This window comes from Narcine bancroftii, chromosome 1 (genome assembly GCF_036971445.1).
Source record: "Narcine bancroftii isolate sNarBan1 chromosome 1, sNarBan1.hap1, whole genome shotgun sequence".
Lineage (NCBI taxonomy): Eukaryota > Metazoa > Chordata > Chondrichthyes > Torpediniformes > Narcinidae > Narcine > Narcine bancroftii.
The window spans coordinates 25246069-25261963 of NC_091469.1; the positions used below are offsets into that span (position 1 = coordinate 25246069).

At 43.1% G+C, this 15895-nt stretch overlaps 1 protein-coding gene across 5 annotated transcripts in view; it reads right to left on the reverse strand.

Annotated features, from left to right (window-relative positions):
• cemip2 (cell migration inducing hyaluronidase 2) overlaps positions 1–15895 on the reverse strand; it is a 124111-nt gene that overhangs the window by 85639 nt on the left and 22577 nt on the right. For 3 of the 5 annotated variants that reach the window (XR_011352611.1, XM_069922699.1, XM_069922673.1), the window contains exon 2: positions 4356–4707. Coding sequence is in view for 4 of the 5 variants with exons in the window: in XM_069922699.1 (XP_069778800.1) it covers positions 4356–4695 (340 nt within the window). In the remaining variant the exon portion in view is untranslated. Of the gene's footprint in view, positions 1–4355; positions 4708–9268; positions 9290–15895 lie in introns of those variants that run through there. The other 2 variants (XM_069922693.1, XM_069922683.1) reach the window with 2 other exon arrangements.

Sequence of the window (15895 nt, forward strand, 5' to 3'; positions counted from 1 at the left end):
AAGCATAGTGTGGAGGTGTAAAGGAAATGCTCAAGATCCAAAGGATACCACATCATCTATGAAACAGGGTGGTAGGGGTGTTATGGCCCGGGCATGTATGGCTGCCACAGATCTTAGCACACTGCTGATGGCAATAGCAAAATTAATTCTGAGGGAAATAGAAATGTCTTATCTGCTCATGTTCGAGCAAATGCCTCCAAACTCATTGGATGGTCCCAAACATTATGGCAGGCACTCTATATTTAATGATTTGGCCTCAACTGGCTTTGGTAGTCAAGACCAACTCAGGTTCAGCATCCTCCAGGTGAAGAAACTTCTCCTGATCTCACTTCTAAAGGGTGTGCATCGTATCATGGAAGTGTAATCCTGGTTCAGGACTCCCTGCCCAGAGGGAATGTCCTCTCTATACCTAGCCCATCAAGTACCATTAAAATATTAAATGTTTTCTTGGAGATTCCCCCTCATTCCTCTAACCGCCTGCACATACAAGCATAACTTCTTCTCACATACCAATCCTTTCTGAATCAGTCCAGTAAACTCCTATCCTCCATGACTAGATAAAGAAACCAAAACTAAAGGGGTGGCACGGTTGGCGTAGCGGTTAGCACAACCCTGTTACACCACCAGCAATCGGGACCAGGGTTTGAATCCTGCACTGTCTATAAGGAGTTGATATGTTCTCCCCACGTTTGCATGGGCTTTCCCCGGAAACTCTGGTTTCCTCCCACCACTCGAAATGTACCAGGGCTTAATTAGGTGTAAATTGGGCAGCACAGTTTCATGGGCTGAAATGGCCTGCTGTATGTCTAAACTTTAAAAACCTTCAATCTCTGAAAAGCCTAGGGTTTCCAGCACATGAAAACACCACCAGCAGCAGGTTCCCTGCCAATCCATGCACAAGGTGACTCACATGAGTCTTTCACAAACACTGTTTACCACATACTTGCCTTCAATAGTCAGGACATTGGGTATAAAAGTCAGGAAATCATGTACAGTTATTTGAAAACAGAATTGTGTCATATTTGGAATGCGGTTCTGGTTCCCATATAACAGGAAGGAAATGGAGGCTTTGGAGAGCTGCAGAAGAGATTCACTGGGATGCTACCTGGATTGGAGAGAAGGAGCTGTAAAATGAGGTGGACAAATTTAGGTTTCTTTCTCTAGAATGTCAGAGGTTGAGGAGTGACCTTGTAATAGAGCATAAAATTATGAGAGGCATTGACAGGATAAATAGAATCTTTTCTCCAGGATTGAAATAGCAAATGTTGGAGGGTATAGCTAAATGTTGAAACAGGGCAAAGTAAAATGAGATTTGTGAGACAACTTTTTAAAAAAGTTGGCATGGAGTTTGTGGAGGAGCTAGTGGAGATGTTCAAGTGAACCGGTACGGACTTGAAGGGCCGACGTGGCCTGTTTCCGTGCTGTAAACGGTTATATGGTTATATGTTCTTGGAATGCGCTGTCAATGGAGGTGATTGAACCAGATATGATAGACCAGTAGTTCTCAACCTTTTTCTTTCCACTCACATACTACTTTAAGTAATCCCTATGCCATCCATCGGTGCTCTGTGATTAATAAGGGATTGCTTAAGGTGGTTTGTAAGTGGGAAGGGAAGGTTGAGAATCACTGCTCGAGACCCAACTGTTACTGAAATATTTTGCTTGAGAAAAATTGTCATTAGCCCATTTCCTTTGGAGTTATGAAACCATTCACGTAACGAGTCAATTAGGTACGATTAAAACAGTGGTTTTCAAACTTTTTCTTTCCACTCACATACCATCTTGAACAATCCCTTACTAATCACAGAGCACCTATAGCAAAGGGAATACTTACAATGGTATGTGAGTGGAAAGAAAAAGGTTGATAACCACTGATTCAGACTGGCACACAAACAGCCGCGGGATGGAGGGATCCAGGCCATGTTCAATCTGTGATCTCAGATTGGCATCATGGTCAGTACAGATATAGTGGCCTGAAGAGCCAGTTTCCATGTTATACACTTCCATGTTCAATAGGTCTAAAGCGTGTTATCCTCCCCAGCAGTACTTAAAGAGTAGTATCATCATAACGGCCGCAGAGGTTCAAGAAAGTGGCTCACCGCCACAGCTCTGGAACAACTATAGATGGGAAATAAGTGGGAACCTCCCCAACAATGCCCACTTCATGCAAATGATGAACAGATTTGGATCAGGTCCAACATAATCATACCCTAGGCAGATGAATAATTCGGTGTGAACCAAGGCTTCAGATGCAGTTTTGTATCCAATTCAAGTTAACCAACTTTAGGAAGGACATAAAGATCCAAGTGCTGGTTTAATCGAAATAGCACCAAGGATTCAGAGATGCGAAGAACGGTTAGAAAAACAAACTGCGAGAGGAACTAAGTACACCAGGCAGCATTTGTGGTGGTCAATGTTACAGGTCGAGACCCTGCATAAAGACAAATTACAAGAATGCAAATGTTTGGGCAGCACGATTAGCACAACGTTATTACAGCGCCAGCAATGCAGGTTCGAATCCAGCACAATCTGTAAGGTGTTTACTTGTCTGAGTGGGTTTCCTCTGGGTGCTCAGATTTCCTCCAAAAAAACATGGGGTTTATTAGTTAATCGGTTAATTTGTGTATATGGGCAGCATGGGCTAGTGGGGCAGAAGGGCCTAAAATGATACAGGATCTCTAAAAATAAATAAATTCACATGCCTGAAATGATGCAACTTCTAGAATAAGTGCAGAGGGAAGTAGCCAGTAGAGAGGGGAGAGGGACAGGTGACCAAGGAGCTGGACTGGTGGTTGAAAAGCTGGAATCAGGTGATTGGGGAGATGATAGCCAGGCACAGCTAGGTAAGGGGTCAGGGGGCATGAGACAAAGACAGATGGGTGACAGACAAGGAAAAAAAATTGCCAGATGGAGCCAGTTTTTTTTGGGGGGGGGAATGGGGGAGGAGGAGGAATGAATAAAGGTAGAAATACAAGTTGGAAGGTGATAAGTGGAACCAGATGAGGGAGGGATGATGAGCAGATATAGCAGGTGGGGGAAGGGGATAGGGGAAGTAGACCAAGAAACCCAGGTGGATGGGTGCGTGGGTAACGGCAGATGGAATTGGGATTTTGGGGGTGGTGGAAGAATGAATGAATCAAGGTAGCAGGGAGGGGAAAGAGGAATTGAAAAGGAAAAGGTAAGCAAAAGGAAGGTAGAATCTCGGTAGAGCAGTAGGAGCAAGAAACGAACATTGAGAGTGCAGGAAACAATAAAGTGGAAATTTTTACGTTCATACCATTCAGCTGAAGGCAATGTAGGATGTAGGGTACCCAAGTGGAATACAAGGCCTTGTTCTTCAGCTTTACTCTGGTTGCACAATGCCAATTAAGAAGGCCAACAACCAGACAGGGTCAGCATGATGAGGGGGCATTCGTGGCCCATGCGCCCCCAAATGAATTATTGTGCCCCAAACCCACCCACACCATTAGCGTCACTAAGGGGTTGCGGACTGCATCAGAGGGGGTGTCATCAAAATAAATCACGTGGTTTTGTCTCCACGCACGCATTTGCAGAAATGGCGGAGGGAGGGGTAAGTGTGACGGCGAGGCAGACAGAGGAGGTCCATGGCACCCGCTTCCCCCCCCAAACATTGAGTAAGTTCTCGAATGGCAGTTTGTGCCTCTCACCAACCCCATCCCCACGATTACCCTAATGCCCCCCTCCCCATTAGATCTCTACTGACGCCGACTCTGCAGACAGAGCAGGTGGGAATGGGAAAGCAACTGGAAGCTCATGTTAGTCATTACAGGCAGGGAGTAGGTGCAAGAATGATGAAGCCATTTTGCATCATTAGGCAGAGAAGGTTAAAAGGAAACTCAGAACAGATATAAATAACATGTACATTCACTGAGTAAACAAGGAGAAGCTTGTAGGAGATCAGCAACCATACAATAAACTTTTAATGTGAGGCAACTTGTGGAGAGAAGAATCCTTCTTTGCACAGTGATCTAGAAGATTCTGCATGCAAAGCTGTTGAAAGCAGAAGCACTGGGAACTTTCCAAAAGAAAATTGGTCAGTATTTGAAAGGGGAAAAGCCTTGGCCCTGGGAAAGATTGACAATGGTGTAACAAGTGGTGTGATCCTGCAGCTGAACAGGTTCATATGGCTTAGGACCCATGCAAGCATCGAGCTGCAGGACAGCTGGGCAGAGACGCCATGAAGGTGCGACTGTTGGGAGGAGGTTACTAAGTAAGGGGTGAGGAGGAGGGATGGAAGGTTTTGGAGGGTCATGAAGCCAAGGGTAAGAATCACAGTAGAGACAGCAGCTTATCTCAACAACCTGCATGGATCACATACCTGATTGATCACTTACCATCTCGCTTGGAACTGGGCTTAGTGCCAAACACAACAGCCAACACTATAAAAAATGTTCCCAGGCAGATGCCCACGCACACAAGACTATTCTTCACTCTCCTCCTCCTCACTGTCTCGGACTCCCGCCACTGCTCATTCCCTCTGGCGATAAAGGCGGATTGATTTTCCATCTTGGAAGAAGACCACTTCACGGAGTGGCCGCTCACACTGGGGGTGGGAGGCGGCCGGACAGGCATCACTCTGCCAGGGGCGTAACCCGATGAGGAGCGGCAGGGCCTCCCATTGGGTGTTGGGGGGAAAGCAAGGGGAAGCTGGGGCAGTCTTCTCTCCTCTTGCATGCTGGCACCTAGCTGCCAAGACAAAACAGACAATTAGGCTCCAAGCAGACCCTCCGCTACCATTTGCTGAAGTCAATGCTGCAGTATAGTGAGGACCCCGAGGCTACAGACCTCATTGAATTTCCACGCTCCGTTAGACTGCATTTCTTTCATCTGGTGCTGAATGCACTGGGCCACCCTTTCAGGGCATCTCTCAACAAAAGCCCCTCACAAGTGGCTGTGAACAATAAGGGCTTTGTACCTGCTCCTCTGATTGTGTCCCTGTACGCCACTTTGCAAAGGGAGGCAGGGGTGTTCCACTAAAAGGAAGCGCATCTGAGTTGACCAGTGAGGAGGAAGCACTTCATAATGAAGAGCCCGTCAAGATTAAGCCAGTTATTAATGAGTGCGCTCTGACCCCAGAGAGGCAACAGCAGTTACATTGACACTCCCTGTGGGTATCGTTCTGGGAACCACCAGCAGGCCTAAAGGTTACCTCTTTCAACAGCTCTTGAAAAGAAACTCTACCATCTGTTCCAGTTCTTCAAAGGGATTTTAAAAAAAGCATTAAACTTTGTGTTGCAGAAGTAAAAGAAATAAAGAGAGAGACTTTTGCTTAATTAAACACATTCCACAACCTCAGTTTACAGCCAACTGGTTTGATGTTCCTGCCATCGTGCAATAGTGGAGAATTGTTGGCCAGAGCAACGGGAGAACCGAACCTCACATCAATGGTATGGGATCCTCCACCTCAGCTTGAACCCCCTCTAACTAAAAGGCAGCAACTCTGCCACCGCTGTTCTCCCCAAGAAATTTCCCTGGAGTGCAACCTATATCAGGAACCTTTTACCTTTCAGGCAAATGGCCAACACAGAGCCATGGCTGTCATTCCTGAGCAGAATTAAATCTTCAATCAGAAGATCAGGCCACACATGCTACTCTGGTATGGAAACTCTAGTCAACCTGATCCTGACTAGGAAAAACTATTTTTGAATTACATCTTCTGGAATAGAGAGGGAGCAGGTTCGGTTTTGTGCAGCGATTCCTGCCCTCCAACTCATTGCTGAGACCCAAATCAGATCAAGGCACTAGAGAAGTGTCACAAACCATCTCTACTAAATCCTATAAATTCACTGGATACACAAGTGACCTACACATGTATTTGGACAGGCCAACCTAGCATGGAGGCTCTAGAAAATCATGATGTGTGACACTAATACTATGGCTAACACCAGACTCCTGAAAGAGACAAGCTCTATTATCAGGGCGACAGAGTAAAAGGCGTGCTCAAAGCAAGGAAGCCAGTCATCCTTGGCCCTGTGGAATGACTCAAGAACAACAAAATCAAGAGAAAAGGACAATGGTATTTAATTTTTTAAAAATTATTTTTATAGATATAGCACAGCTGAAGGCTCTTCTGTCCTATGAAACTCATGCCGCCCAATTACACCCAATTAACCTACCAACCCAGATCGTTTTGGAGAGTGGGAGGAAACCGGAGCATCTGGAGGAATGCGTGCAGGACACAGGGAGAATGTACCGTGCCAAATTCCAACCCAGCTCATTAGTGCTGTAATAGTATTGTGTTAATCACTACATGAACCCAGCTGGCACAATTAAGGCAGAAGATAAGTTATGATCCTGATAGGTGAGGTTCAATGGGGTGAATGGCCTGCTCTTGCTTTCATTTTGTATTTTATAATTTAAAAAATGTTTATTTAAAACCTATTTGCCAACTTCTAAGATAAAGCTGACCATTTCAATGTACACAGTGCAATTCATTCCATGTTTAGTTATTGATTAGAGGACAGGATGAGCAGGGCTCGAGATAAAACATGTAAAAGTCAATTTTACAGAACATCATTTTTTTCTGGAGAACTTTGAAATGTCCTGCAATTTTGCTCCGCTATTCCCACATCTGCTTCATCAATCATTCCAACACATACAAAATCACTAGGGACGTAAGTCCTCCTTGATCCCAAGAGGTTGCCTGAGAAGGATACAAGCTTTTAAAAGCACCTCTCTCCAGTGTGTTCTCATCATTGTTACGGAATATGTTATATTTTATATTATGTATAGATGTTTTTTTTTTGGAGGAGAGTTAGATTGTGAGGTTTTTTTTAAGCTAGGTCACAAAAAGATACAAACACCTCACAACACTGATCTCATTTAAAATGCCAGAGCTCTGCTCAAGCCAGACAGTTCAGGCTCCCAGGGTCTTTGTAAAGACAATGGAAACTGCTTTGCTGAAGGACTTCACAAGTAGGTGAATAATAATCCATTACTCCACAGCAAGTCCATTTAATGGATTATTGTTTTGGAAAGCAACAGTTGAACGGACTCAGAAGATTTAGTCCAGTGCCGCAATCTGTCTGAAGGCAATTTGCTGTTTTTAGGAAGGTCAGGTGGTTTTGCAAGCAGAGAGGGGGAGAGAGAGAGAGACAGACAGACAGACAGACAGACAGACAGACAGACAGACAGACAGACTGACAGACTGACAGACTGACAGACTGACAGACTGACAGACTGACAGACTGACAGACTGACAGACTGACAGACTGACAGACTGACAGACTGACAGACTGACAGACTGACAGACTGACAGCTGGTTTTCTGCAGTGGCTTTTGGAAGCTTGTTTGAAATCCCATTTTGAAGATGGGTTGAGTTCCTAGTTCAGCCTGTTCAAATCCCTTGTGGTCCATTCAAGAGGAGATGGCTGGCTGTATAATGTTTCACCTGAGATAAGGAAAATAGAAAAGGAACACTATGGTGACCTGAAAGAAAGAGGTTATCAGCTGAAAAACCCAGATGGGGCAAATTTCTTCAGCGAGACACGGAATTGGCTGATCGGAAGGAATCAGTTTGTGTCCAACGAGCAACAAATCTCTCTCTGAAACCAACAAGAACTTTCCTGAGCGGTAACCATTTACCTTTCAAGTACCAAAGCCTGGTGAAGATTCATAAATGTTAAATTCTGTACACAGTACAAGAATTGCCTGATATCGGTGAACCTGGAGGAGTGAGAAGTGAGATTGGACTGTGAATCAAAGAGCTTTTCTGAACTTAGAAATAAGTTAAAGTTTGATGCTATTTTTATGTTTAAAGAAATTTAAAAGTAACTTTTGTTTAAGTAACCATTTCTATTATTGCTGGGTTTTGAGTTCCTCTGGGCCCGTCACATCATTCTCTGCCCATTTTATCCTGCAGCAAAAGTCAAAAAGACATTTCAAACACAGTGTGCTATCCTATAGGAGTATCCGTTTATCCCACCACTCACACATTTAAAAATGGAAAATAAACCCAAAACTCTCAACGTGATGTGCTAAATAAACTCACATCCTCTGCATGAAAACTGCTGCATTTCTACATCAAGCTACAGTCTAAGCCTTTACTATTACGACTCCTTCAATTGGGTGCAACTTTCAAGCCACCCACCTCTCTCACTAGAAATAGTTCAGTGAGCTGTCGTTTTGTGGGTTTTCACTCTAATGGTTGAGGTTTCTCACCATCAAGTCACTAAAATATTTGTTTGTACAAAGTCTTTCTTATGGTTAGGAGTGCCACTTTGAGTACTTGGCGCAATAACAAATTGTACATATTCAACAGCATTCATTTGGGGAAAACAAGAAGTGATTATCAAATATTTTAGCCAGGTAATCAAAGGGTTACTTAAAAGGAACAGTTCTAAATGAGGGAGAGAAGGGAAGGGGAAAAGCCAAGACAGGCAAAGGTTTGAACAGGAAAATCCAGAGTCTAGGATCCTATGACTGAAGACACATCAGCCAGCAGTGGAGTGAAGGAAATAAGGGATGGGCAAGGGACCTGTATCGAAGGGGTTGCATGACAGTTGAGGGTTGGCAGGCACTACTGAAATAGGAGGCAAAGGGACAAGAGGTTAGACAAATTAAGATTTAAAATTATAAAACTGACCCATTAATGATCTGTGATCCAGTGTGGAACAGCAAACAGAGGTAATGGGTTCACGGGACCAAGAGGAGAAACAAGATATTGCATGAATGGGTGTGCACATCCGTGCAATAAGATTGGTTAGATGCAGTATTTGTACAAAAAACAGCCTCTCCCAGTCCAAATCAAAACTAAAGCACTTTTAGAAATCCCTGGGTTAAGCACTTCACATATACATGACTTAACACATTATTGTTGATTTTGGCCTAAAAGAGCCCACCAGCTGCAGAAAGATCAAGTGTCAATAAACCCAGAATCCACACAGAATTGCTCTCTGCTATTGAGACCTCCTGACCCAAAACCCCAGCTGATGGTCAAGCTATTGTGCAGACACTTGCTGTAGGATTCTCCCAGCTTCCCAGGAGTACAGCGAGATCCTCCAGGGATGCAGGAACGCAACGAGCAAGTGAAGGAACAATTTTGAGCAATTCAAAGCCAGAGCAGAAGAATGATCACTCACAGGTTAGTTTCACCTGTAAAATAACATTCACATTTATAAGAGAACAGTTCAGAAAAAACAAGGAAGCAAGCCACAGTTAGTACAATGCTATTACACAGTTAGTACAATGCTATTACAGTACCAGCAACCCTGATTCAAATCTGATGCAGTCTGTAAGGAGTTTGTACCTTCTCCCCGTATTTCTCTGGGTTTCCCCAGATGCTGCAGTTTCCTCCCACATTCCTTAGATGTACAGGACTAGTTGGTTAATTGGTCACATGGGTGTATTTGGGCAACATGGACCAGAAGGGCCTTTTACAGTGCTGTATCTCTAAATATTAAAAAAGAAATTTTTAAAAATACCATTAAACCTGGAGCAGGAAAATCAGGAATACAAACATACAGATCACAAAATGCTGATTCAGTTAAATGTACAAGTGCACTGGGTTCATGCCTACAGGAATCAAACTAGTGAGAATGTCCAGAACCTGAAATGTTGATTCCGTTATTTTTCTGCTTGACCTGTTGAGTGTTTCCTGCATTTTGTCTTTTCACAACTCAGACAGCTTAGCTGGACAGTACTTGTGGAATGAAAAGGCACAGAGGCACCAAACTGAATTGTTTATTCAACAATTTTTAATTGTCACAACCATCAAAGGGACACATCCTTGAAATATTAACTTATCTCCTTCTCTCCTGATAACGAGTGTGCATTTTCAGATATTTTTGTTTCGGATTTCCAGAAGTTGCCATTTATTCTTTTAATCTAAGAATAAACCTTCCTCAGCTATAGAACTGGTCTATTCAGCCCTATTAAGTAGGAAGTGTTTAAAGCTTGTTAGAAGTGATTTGACACCTTTGCTGACATCAGCTTATCCAACCACAAAAGGAATTGAGTGATATGAGCAAAAACTAATTCAGGAAACTTTGCTCAAAATAAGAAATGGGATCTCCCACAGCTTGGAGGTCCGATGCCATTTTCAAGAGGTGGGAAAGTGAGACTTGCTGCCAGAGGAAGTATCTAAGGTGAACGGCAGAGACAGAACTAAAAGTCAGCTAGATAGCTGTACAGAGGAATGGACAAGAAGGCTATGGGTATAGGGGAGAAGCAGAAGAGTGGCCATGAAGAAATATTGGGCTGTTGACCACAAGACTCAATTCACTGCATTGAGTCTGTTCTACCACTCAAATCATGGCTGATGTAATTTTCCTTTCAACCTTACTCTCCTGCCTTCACCCTATCATCTTTGACATCATTACTAATCAAGAAATTATCAACTTCTGCTTTAAATATACCCAAATGATGGTCTCCACAGTTGTCTATTGCAATGAATTCCACAGATTCACAACCCTCTGACTGAAGAAACCTCTCATCTCAGTTCTATAGGGACGTCCTTTTATTCTGAGGCTGTGCCCTCTGGTCCCAGACTCTCCCACAACTGGAAACATCTTCTCTATCCAGCCCTTTTAATATTTGGTTAATTTCAATGAGATTCCTTCCCCCCTCCCTCCCCCCCCCCCCCCCCCACCAATCATCCTTCAAAACTTCTCTGACTACAGGCCCAGAGCCAGCAAGCACTCTTCTCGTGAGTCGAGATAATGATAGGATCATTTTCATGTTCCTCCTATAAACCTCCAACACTAGTTACATCCTTCCTTATCTTTGGGACCTAAAACTGCTTGAAATACTTCAAATGTGGTCTGGTGAATGCCTTGTAAAGCCTCCGTATTACATCTTTGCTTTTATATTCCAATCATCTTGAATGCAAACATTGCATTGGCCTTCCTTACTACTTACTCAACCTGCAAGTTAACATTTAGTGAATCTGCACTAGGACTCCCAAGTCCCTTTGGACTTCTGCTTTCTGAATCTCTCCCCATTTAGAATATTAACTCCTGCTTTATTTCTTCTATCAAAGTACATGATCAATGCTGTATTCCATCTGCCACCGTCCAACTTATCAAAGTCCCTGTACAGATTACCAATTTCCTCAACACTACCCATCCCTCCACTATCTTCGTATTATCCATAAACTTGGTCATAAACCCAATAATTCTGACATATAACCGTTTACAGCACGGAAACAGGCCATGTCGGCCCTTCAAGTCCATACCGGTTCACTTGAACAACTCCACTAGCTCCTCCGCAAACTCCTGAGGAAGTAGAGGCTTTCTTCATGATGCCATTGGTGTGTTGGTTCCAGGAAAGATCTTCCGAGATAGTGACTACATTCTAAATAATTTATAAAAAGCATGAGAAGTAGCAGGACCACACTGTTCCACAGTGAGCAGCCAGCCAGAAAAGACTCCCAATATTCCCACACCTCACCTTCTACCAGTCAGCCAATCTTCTATCCATTAGCTACCTTTCCCACAGTACCATTGGCTCCCATCTTGTTTAGCAACCTCATGTGCAGCACTTTAAAAAAGACCTTCTGAAATTCCAAGTAAACATCCACTGACTCTCCTTTGCCACATTATAAAGGTATCAGCTGTGCCTCTGTTAGTAGTACTTCTGCCCAAGTCAAAATAATATGTTTGATTCCCACTGAAGAAGTCTGACCACAAAAACCAAGGCTAATGTAATAAATGCAGTATTGAGGGAAGCCAGCACTACTGGCAATAGCCTTTCAGATGGGGATGCAGGCAAGATTCGCAAGGAGGTTGCAGGGACTGGTGGGGATGAATTTTAAATATTTTATTTATATTTTTCCACTCAAACTCCACAATTGTCAATATCATTATCAACAATATTAACATTATTTACATTTCATACAATCTTCTGAGAGTTCTTCTTTTATATCCTCTTCCTCCCACCCCCCCCCCCCCCCAACATTGAACACTTTGCACCAAACTAATTATACACAATAACCAAGACACTCACAGCAAAGGTATGAAACATGTATTTGGGGGATTGTGGATTTGTCATGTCGTGGCTGTCAGTGCGTAGGGTGCCTTCCTTTTTCTGTGGCTTTCCCTGGTTAGAATAGGATGGTCCACCTCCACTCCCCCACTGACTAAGGGGTGAATTAGGAGGGTAGGGTAGGGCAGCGAGACATGGCAGTTCACACTACAATTGTGCCCCTATGCAGTTTAAGTAGGGCTGCCAAACCTTCAAAAAAAGTGTCATATTGTTTCCTTAGGTTGTAGGTAATTTTCTCTTGGGGAACACAGCTCTGCATTTCTGTGTTCCAGCATTTAATGCTCAGGTACGAGTTGGACTTCCAGGTAACTGCTATGCACTTCCTGGCCACCGCCAGTGCGATCATGACAAAACTTTAAATCCGTCAAAACAATAACCTTCACAAAAGTCATCAACCTGGTATATCATTTCCACAGACACTGCCTGGCCTGCTGAGTGTTTGCTGCATTTTCTGTTTTTCTAACTCAGTAAATATTTCTGGGTTGAATTCTCATCCTGCTGAATGATCCAATACATCACATCTTTCTCCAGAAAGATGGACAAGAGCTTTACCTCAGTGAGTGAGACATGTGCCCCCATTTTACCCCCAAGTTTATCGGACTATTCTTTCTATCCAAGCCAACCACCTTAAATCTTACACCAAATAACCCATGTATACTACAGAAACAAGCGCAACATTCGGATTACACCCAAATGTAATCTGAAAGAGCAATACTTCTTCTCTCAAAAGATCCCAACTTGGTGATCTTCTGCAGCAGTTTCTGTTTTTACTACACAATAAGCCATTCAGCAGAACAATTCTGTCCTAACATTCCACCCCTCCAAGTTCCGCCACCTCCCTTGACCACATCAGCAAATCTATCTACTCCTTTCTCCTTCATGTGATAATCCCCTTCCAGTGGGAGGGGATTATTTAATTTCCAGTGGGAGCCAACTCCTTGTTCTCTCCAAGATCTGGCAAAAGGGGTTTCTTAGGGTCGTCTCATTGGAATTAATACTGCTTGGTTAATGCTTATGACCTGCACTACTCTCACCCACAAGCAGAAGATTATTGTGCTAATTCAGTTTGAGAGGGGAAGGGAAATACATTAAACAGTAGACACAAAAATGAAATGGTTTCCACATTCCTTCACAAACTCTAAGAGACACATAATGCAATTAAGTACTTCACATAATGTACTTACAACCTCTGATTCCCTCCACCTTCAGCAGAAATTAAATCATTACTTCAGCAATTTCTCACCAACATCCTACAAACAAAGCTCATTAAAAAATAACACAGTCTTTATTGTTACCAGATTAGCAGTCAGGAATTCCTGCCCACATGGAAAGCAGAAGGCAAGTCAGCTGTCGCTCCATGGGTCATTCTGCTGCCTTCATGAGAAGGGATGATGTGCTCCAATCCAATGCCAGAGGCGCGAGCATGAAAATCTAACCTGATAATCCTGCGCACAATTGAAGAAACACCACACTGTCAGAGGTGCCAACTTCCAAGTGAGACTTTGAATCAAAGATCTATTGGCCCCAATAGGAAACGAGAATGGCAGGTTTCATTTTGAAGAGCAAGAGAGTTCTCCACAGTGTCAAAAGACACACTCTACACTTAGCGGTCACAGGAAAGCATTACCAAATACATCAAGGAAACAATTTGAGGACATTCTCAAAGCCTCCTCGAATGAGTGCAACATCTCCACCAATTCCATGGGAATCCCTACCCCATGGCTGCTGAGCATAGTTGAACCATGATGCTTTGATGTTTCACTCAATTTCTCCAATCTTTCCCCATCTACAAGTGTCATCCTCCATTGCCTCTAACTCAAGTTCCTCCATTCTCACTTAAATGCATCTTTACAATTCAACTCCAACCCTGCGTGGCAAAGCTTCACTCCCAGATTACCTTAATGCCTTCTACGCCCAATTCCACCACCAGAACAAGGAAAAGCTACTGTGGACTCCAATATCCCCTAATGATCCTCTACTGTCAATATCTGAAGATAATGAATCCAAGGAAATCATCTGGTCTGGATGATATACCTAGCTAAGTAATGAAAACTTGTGCTAACCAACTGGCCAATCTATGCATGGATATCTGTAACATCTCTCTGACAGGACATGGCATCTACCTGTTTCAAAAACCCCTCAATTGTACCAGTGCCCAAGAAGAGTGTCATCTGCTTATGTGATTACCAACCTGCGGCTCTCACATCCACAATGTGAAGTGTTTTGAGAGGCTGGTATTGAAGCACATCTGCTCCTGTCTGAGCAGTGATATGGATCCATTCCAATTTGCTTATCGCAGCAAAAGCACCACACCAGATTCCATCTCACTAGCTCTACATTAAACCCTGGAACACCTGGACAGCAAAAATGCAGACATCAGGATGCTCTTTATTGATCACAGTTCAGCATTCAACACCATTATCCCCTCAAACAAATCTGCAAATTTGAAGACCTGGGCCTCAATACCTCACTGTGTAATTGATCCTGGATTTCTTCAGCCCCATCCCCAACCCCAGACACCATCAGTGAAGACTGGTAAGAACATCAGCACTGGAGCACCACAGGGCTGAGTACTTAGCCTACTCACTTTACATTTATGACTGTGACTTGGTATGACACCACCATCATTTACCAATTTGCTGAGGATACCATATCAGTGGGTTGTATAAAAGGGGAGATGATTCAGCATACAGGAAGGAGAATGAAAACTTGGCTGAATAGTGTACTAATAACAATCTCTTACTCAATGTGACCAAAACCAAGGAGCTTATTGCAGACTTGAGGAGGGGGAAAACCACAGGCGTACAATCCAGTGATCATTTTGGGATCTCTTAAATTGATTCAGTAAAATTTCAAAGCAATGGAATTATGCTACAGTCCAATTGGATCAAGATAAATGGCATTCAGTCTGATGAGAAACATCTTGTCAAAGTCTCTGTCAAGCAGTTTTTTGAGATTTATTTGGGAGCCATCAGCCACAGCAAGGATAAGTGAGCAGAGAAGAAGCACATTTCACAACTTCAAGATTCCCTCCACAGCAATGAAATGCCGTATTTAACTTGTGGACACAAAAGCCCCTTTTCAACTGGCACATTGTCCCAGGAAATTGCAATTAAAGTTTACTAAACCAAAATGCTCCACAGACCCTGCCTGGTTTGCTACTGTGTTCTCAGGTTTTTATGTTATTAATTTCAGATTTCCATCATCCAGTATGTTGCTTTTACGGTTCAGGACATCACGCAAACATCCCTTCCTTCCATGAACTCCATCTTTATTTCCTACTGCATCTGGTATTTACCATCATCACCTCAGGACCCTCAGTCTTGTATACCCTCTATTAAGTCACGTCATCTTTTGTAGCTCCAAAGAGAAATGCCCTAGCTCTGTCAACCTTGCTTCATGTGACATGTTCTCCACTCCAGGCAACATCATCGTAAACCTCCTCTGCATCCTCTCCAAAGCATCTACATCTTCCTGTAATACTCCCACTCTAAATACTTCAACAATCTCACATCCACCCTACTCCTGCAATATGTTCAAGTTCATTGACATGTGCTGAGGCACAGTGAAAAAAAAATCATTCTGCATGCGATCCAGCAAGCCAACTTATACACAAGCATAGTAAATAAAGCACAGTACAGAGATTAGAGAAAAATCAGTTCCTACCACATTAGTTTTAATTGATGACCTTCTAATCTTGTATATTTTAACATGATCACCCTTATTCCTCTCACGTCAAAAAAGATTTCATTTTGTTAGCTGCTTGTGATAACACAGGATTGACTCACCCCATTGAGTCAATGCCAGCTCCATGTTTGTGAATATTCTAAGTCCTATTCACTTATTCCTTCCTCCCAACTTTACATTATCCATCAAATGCCAATCTGATTAC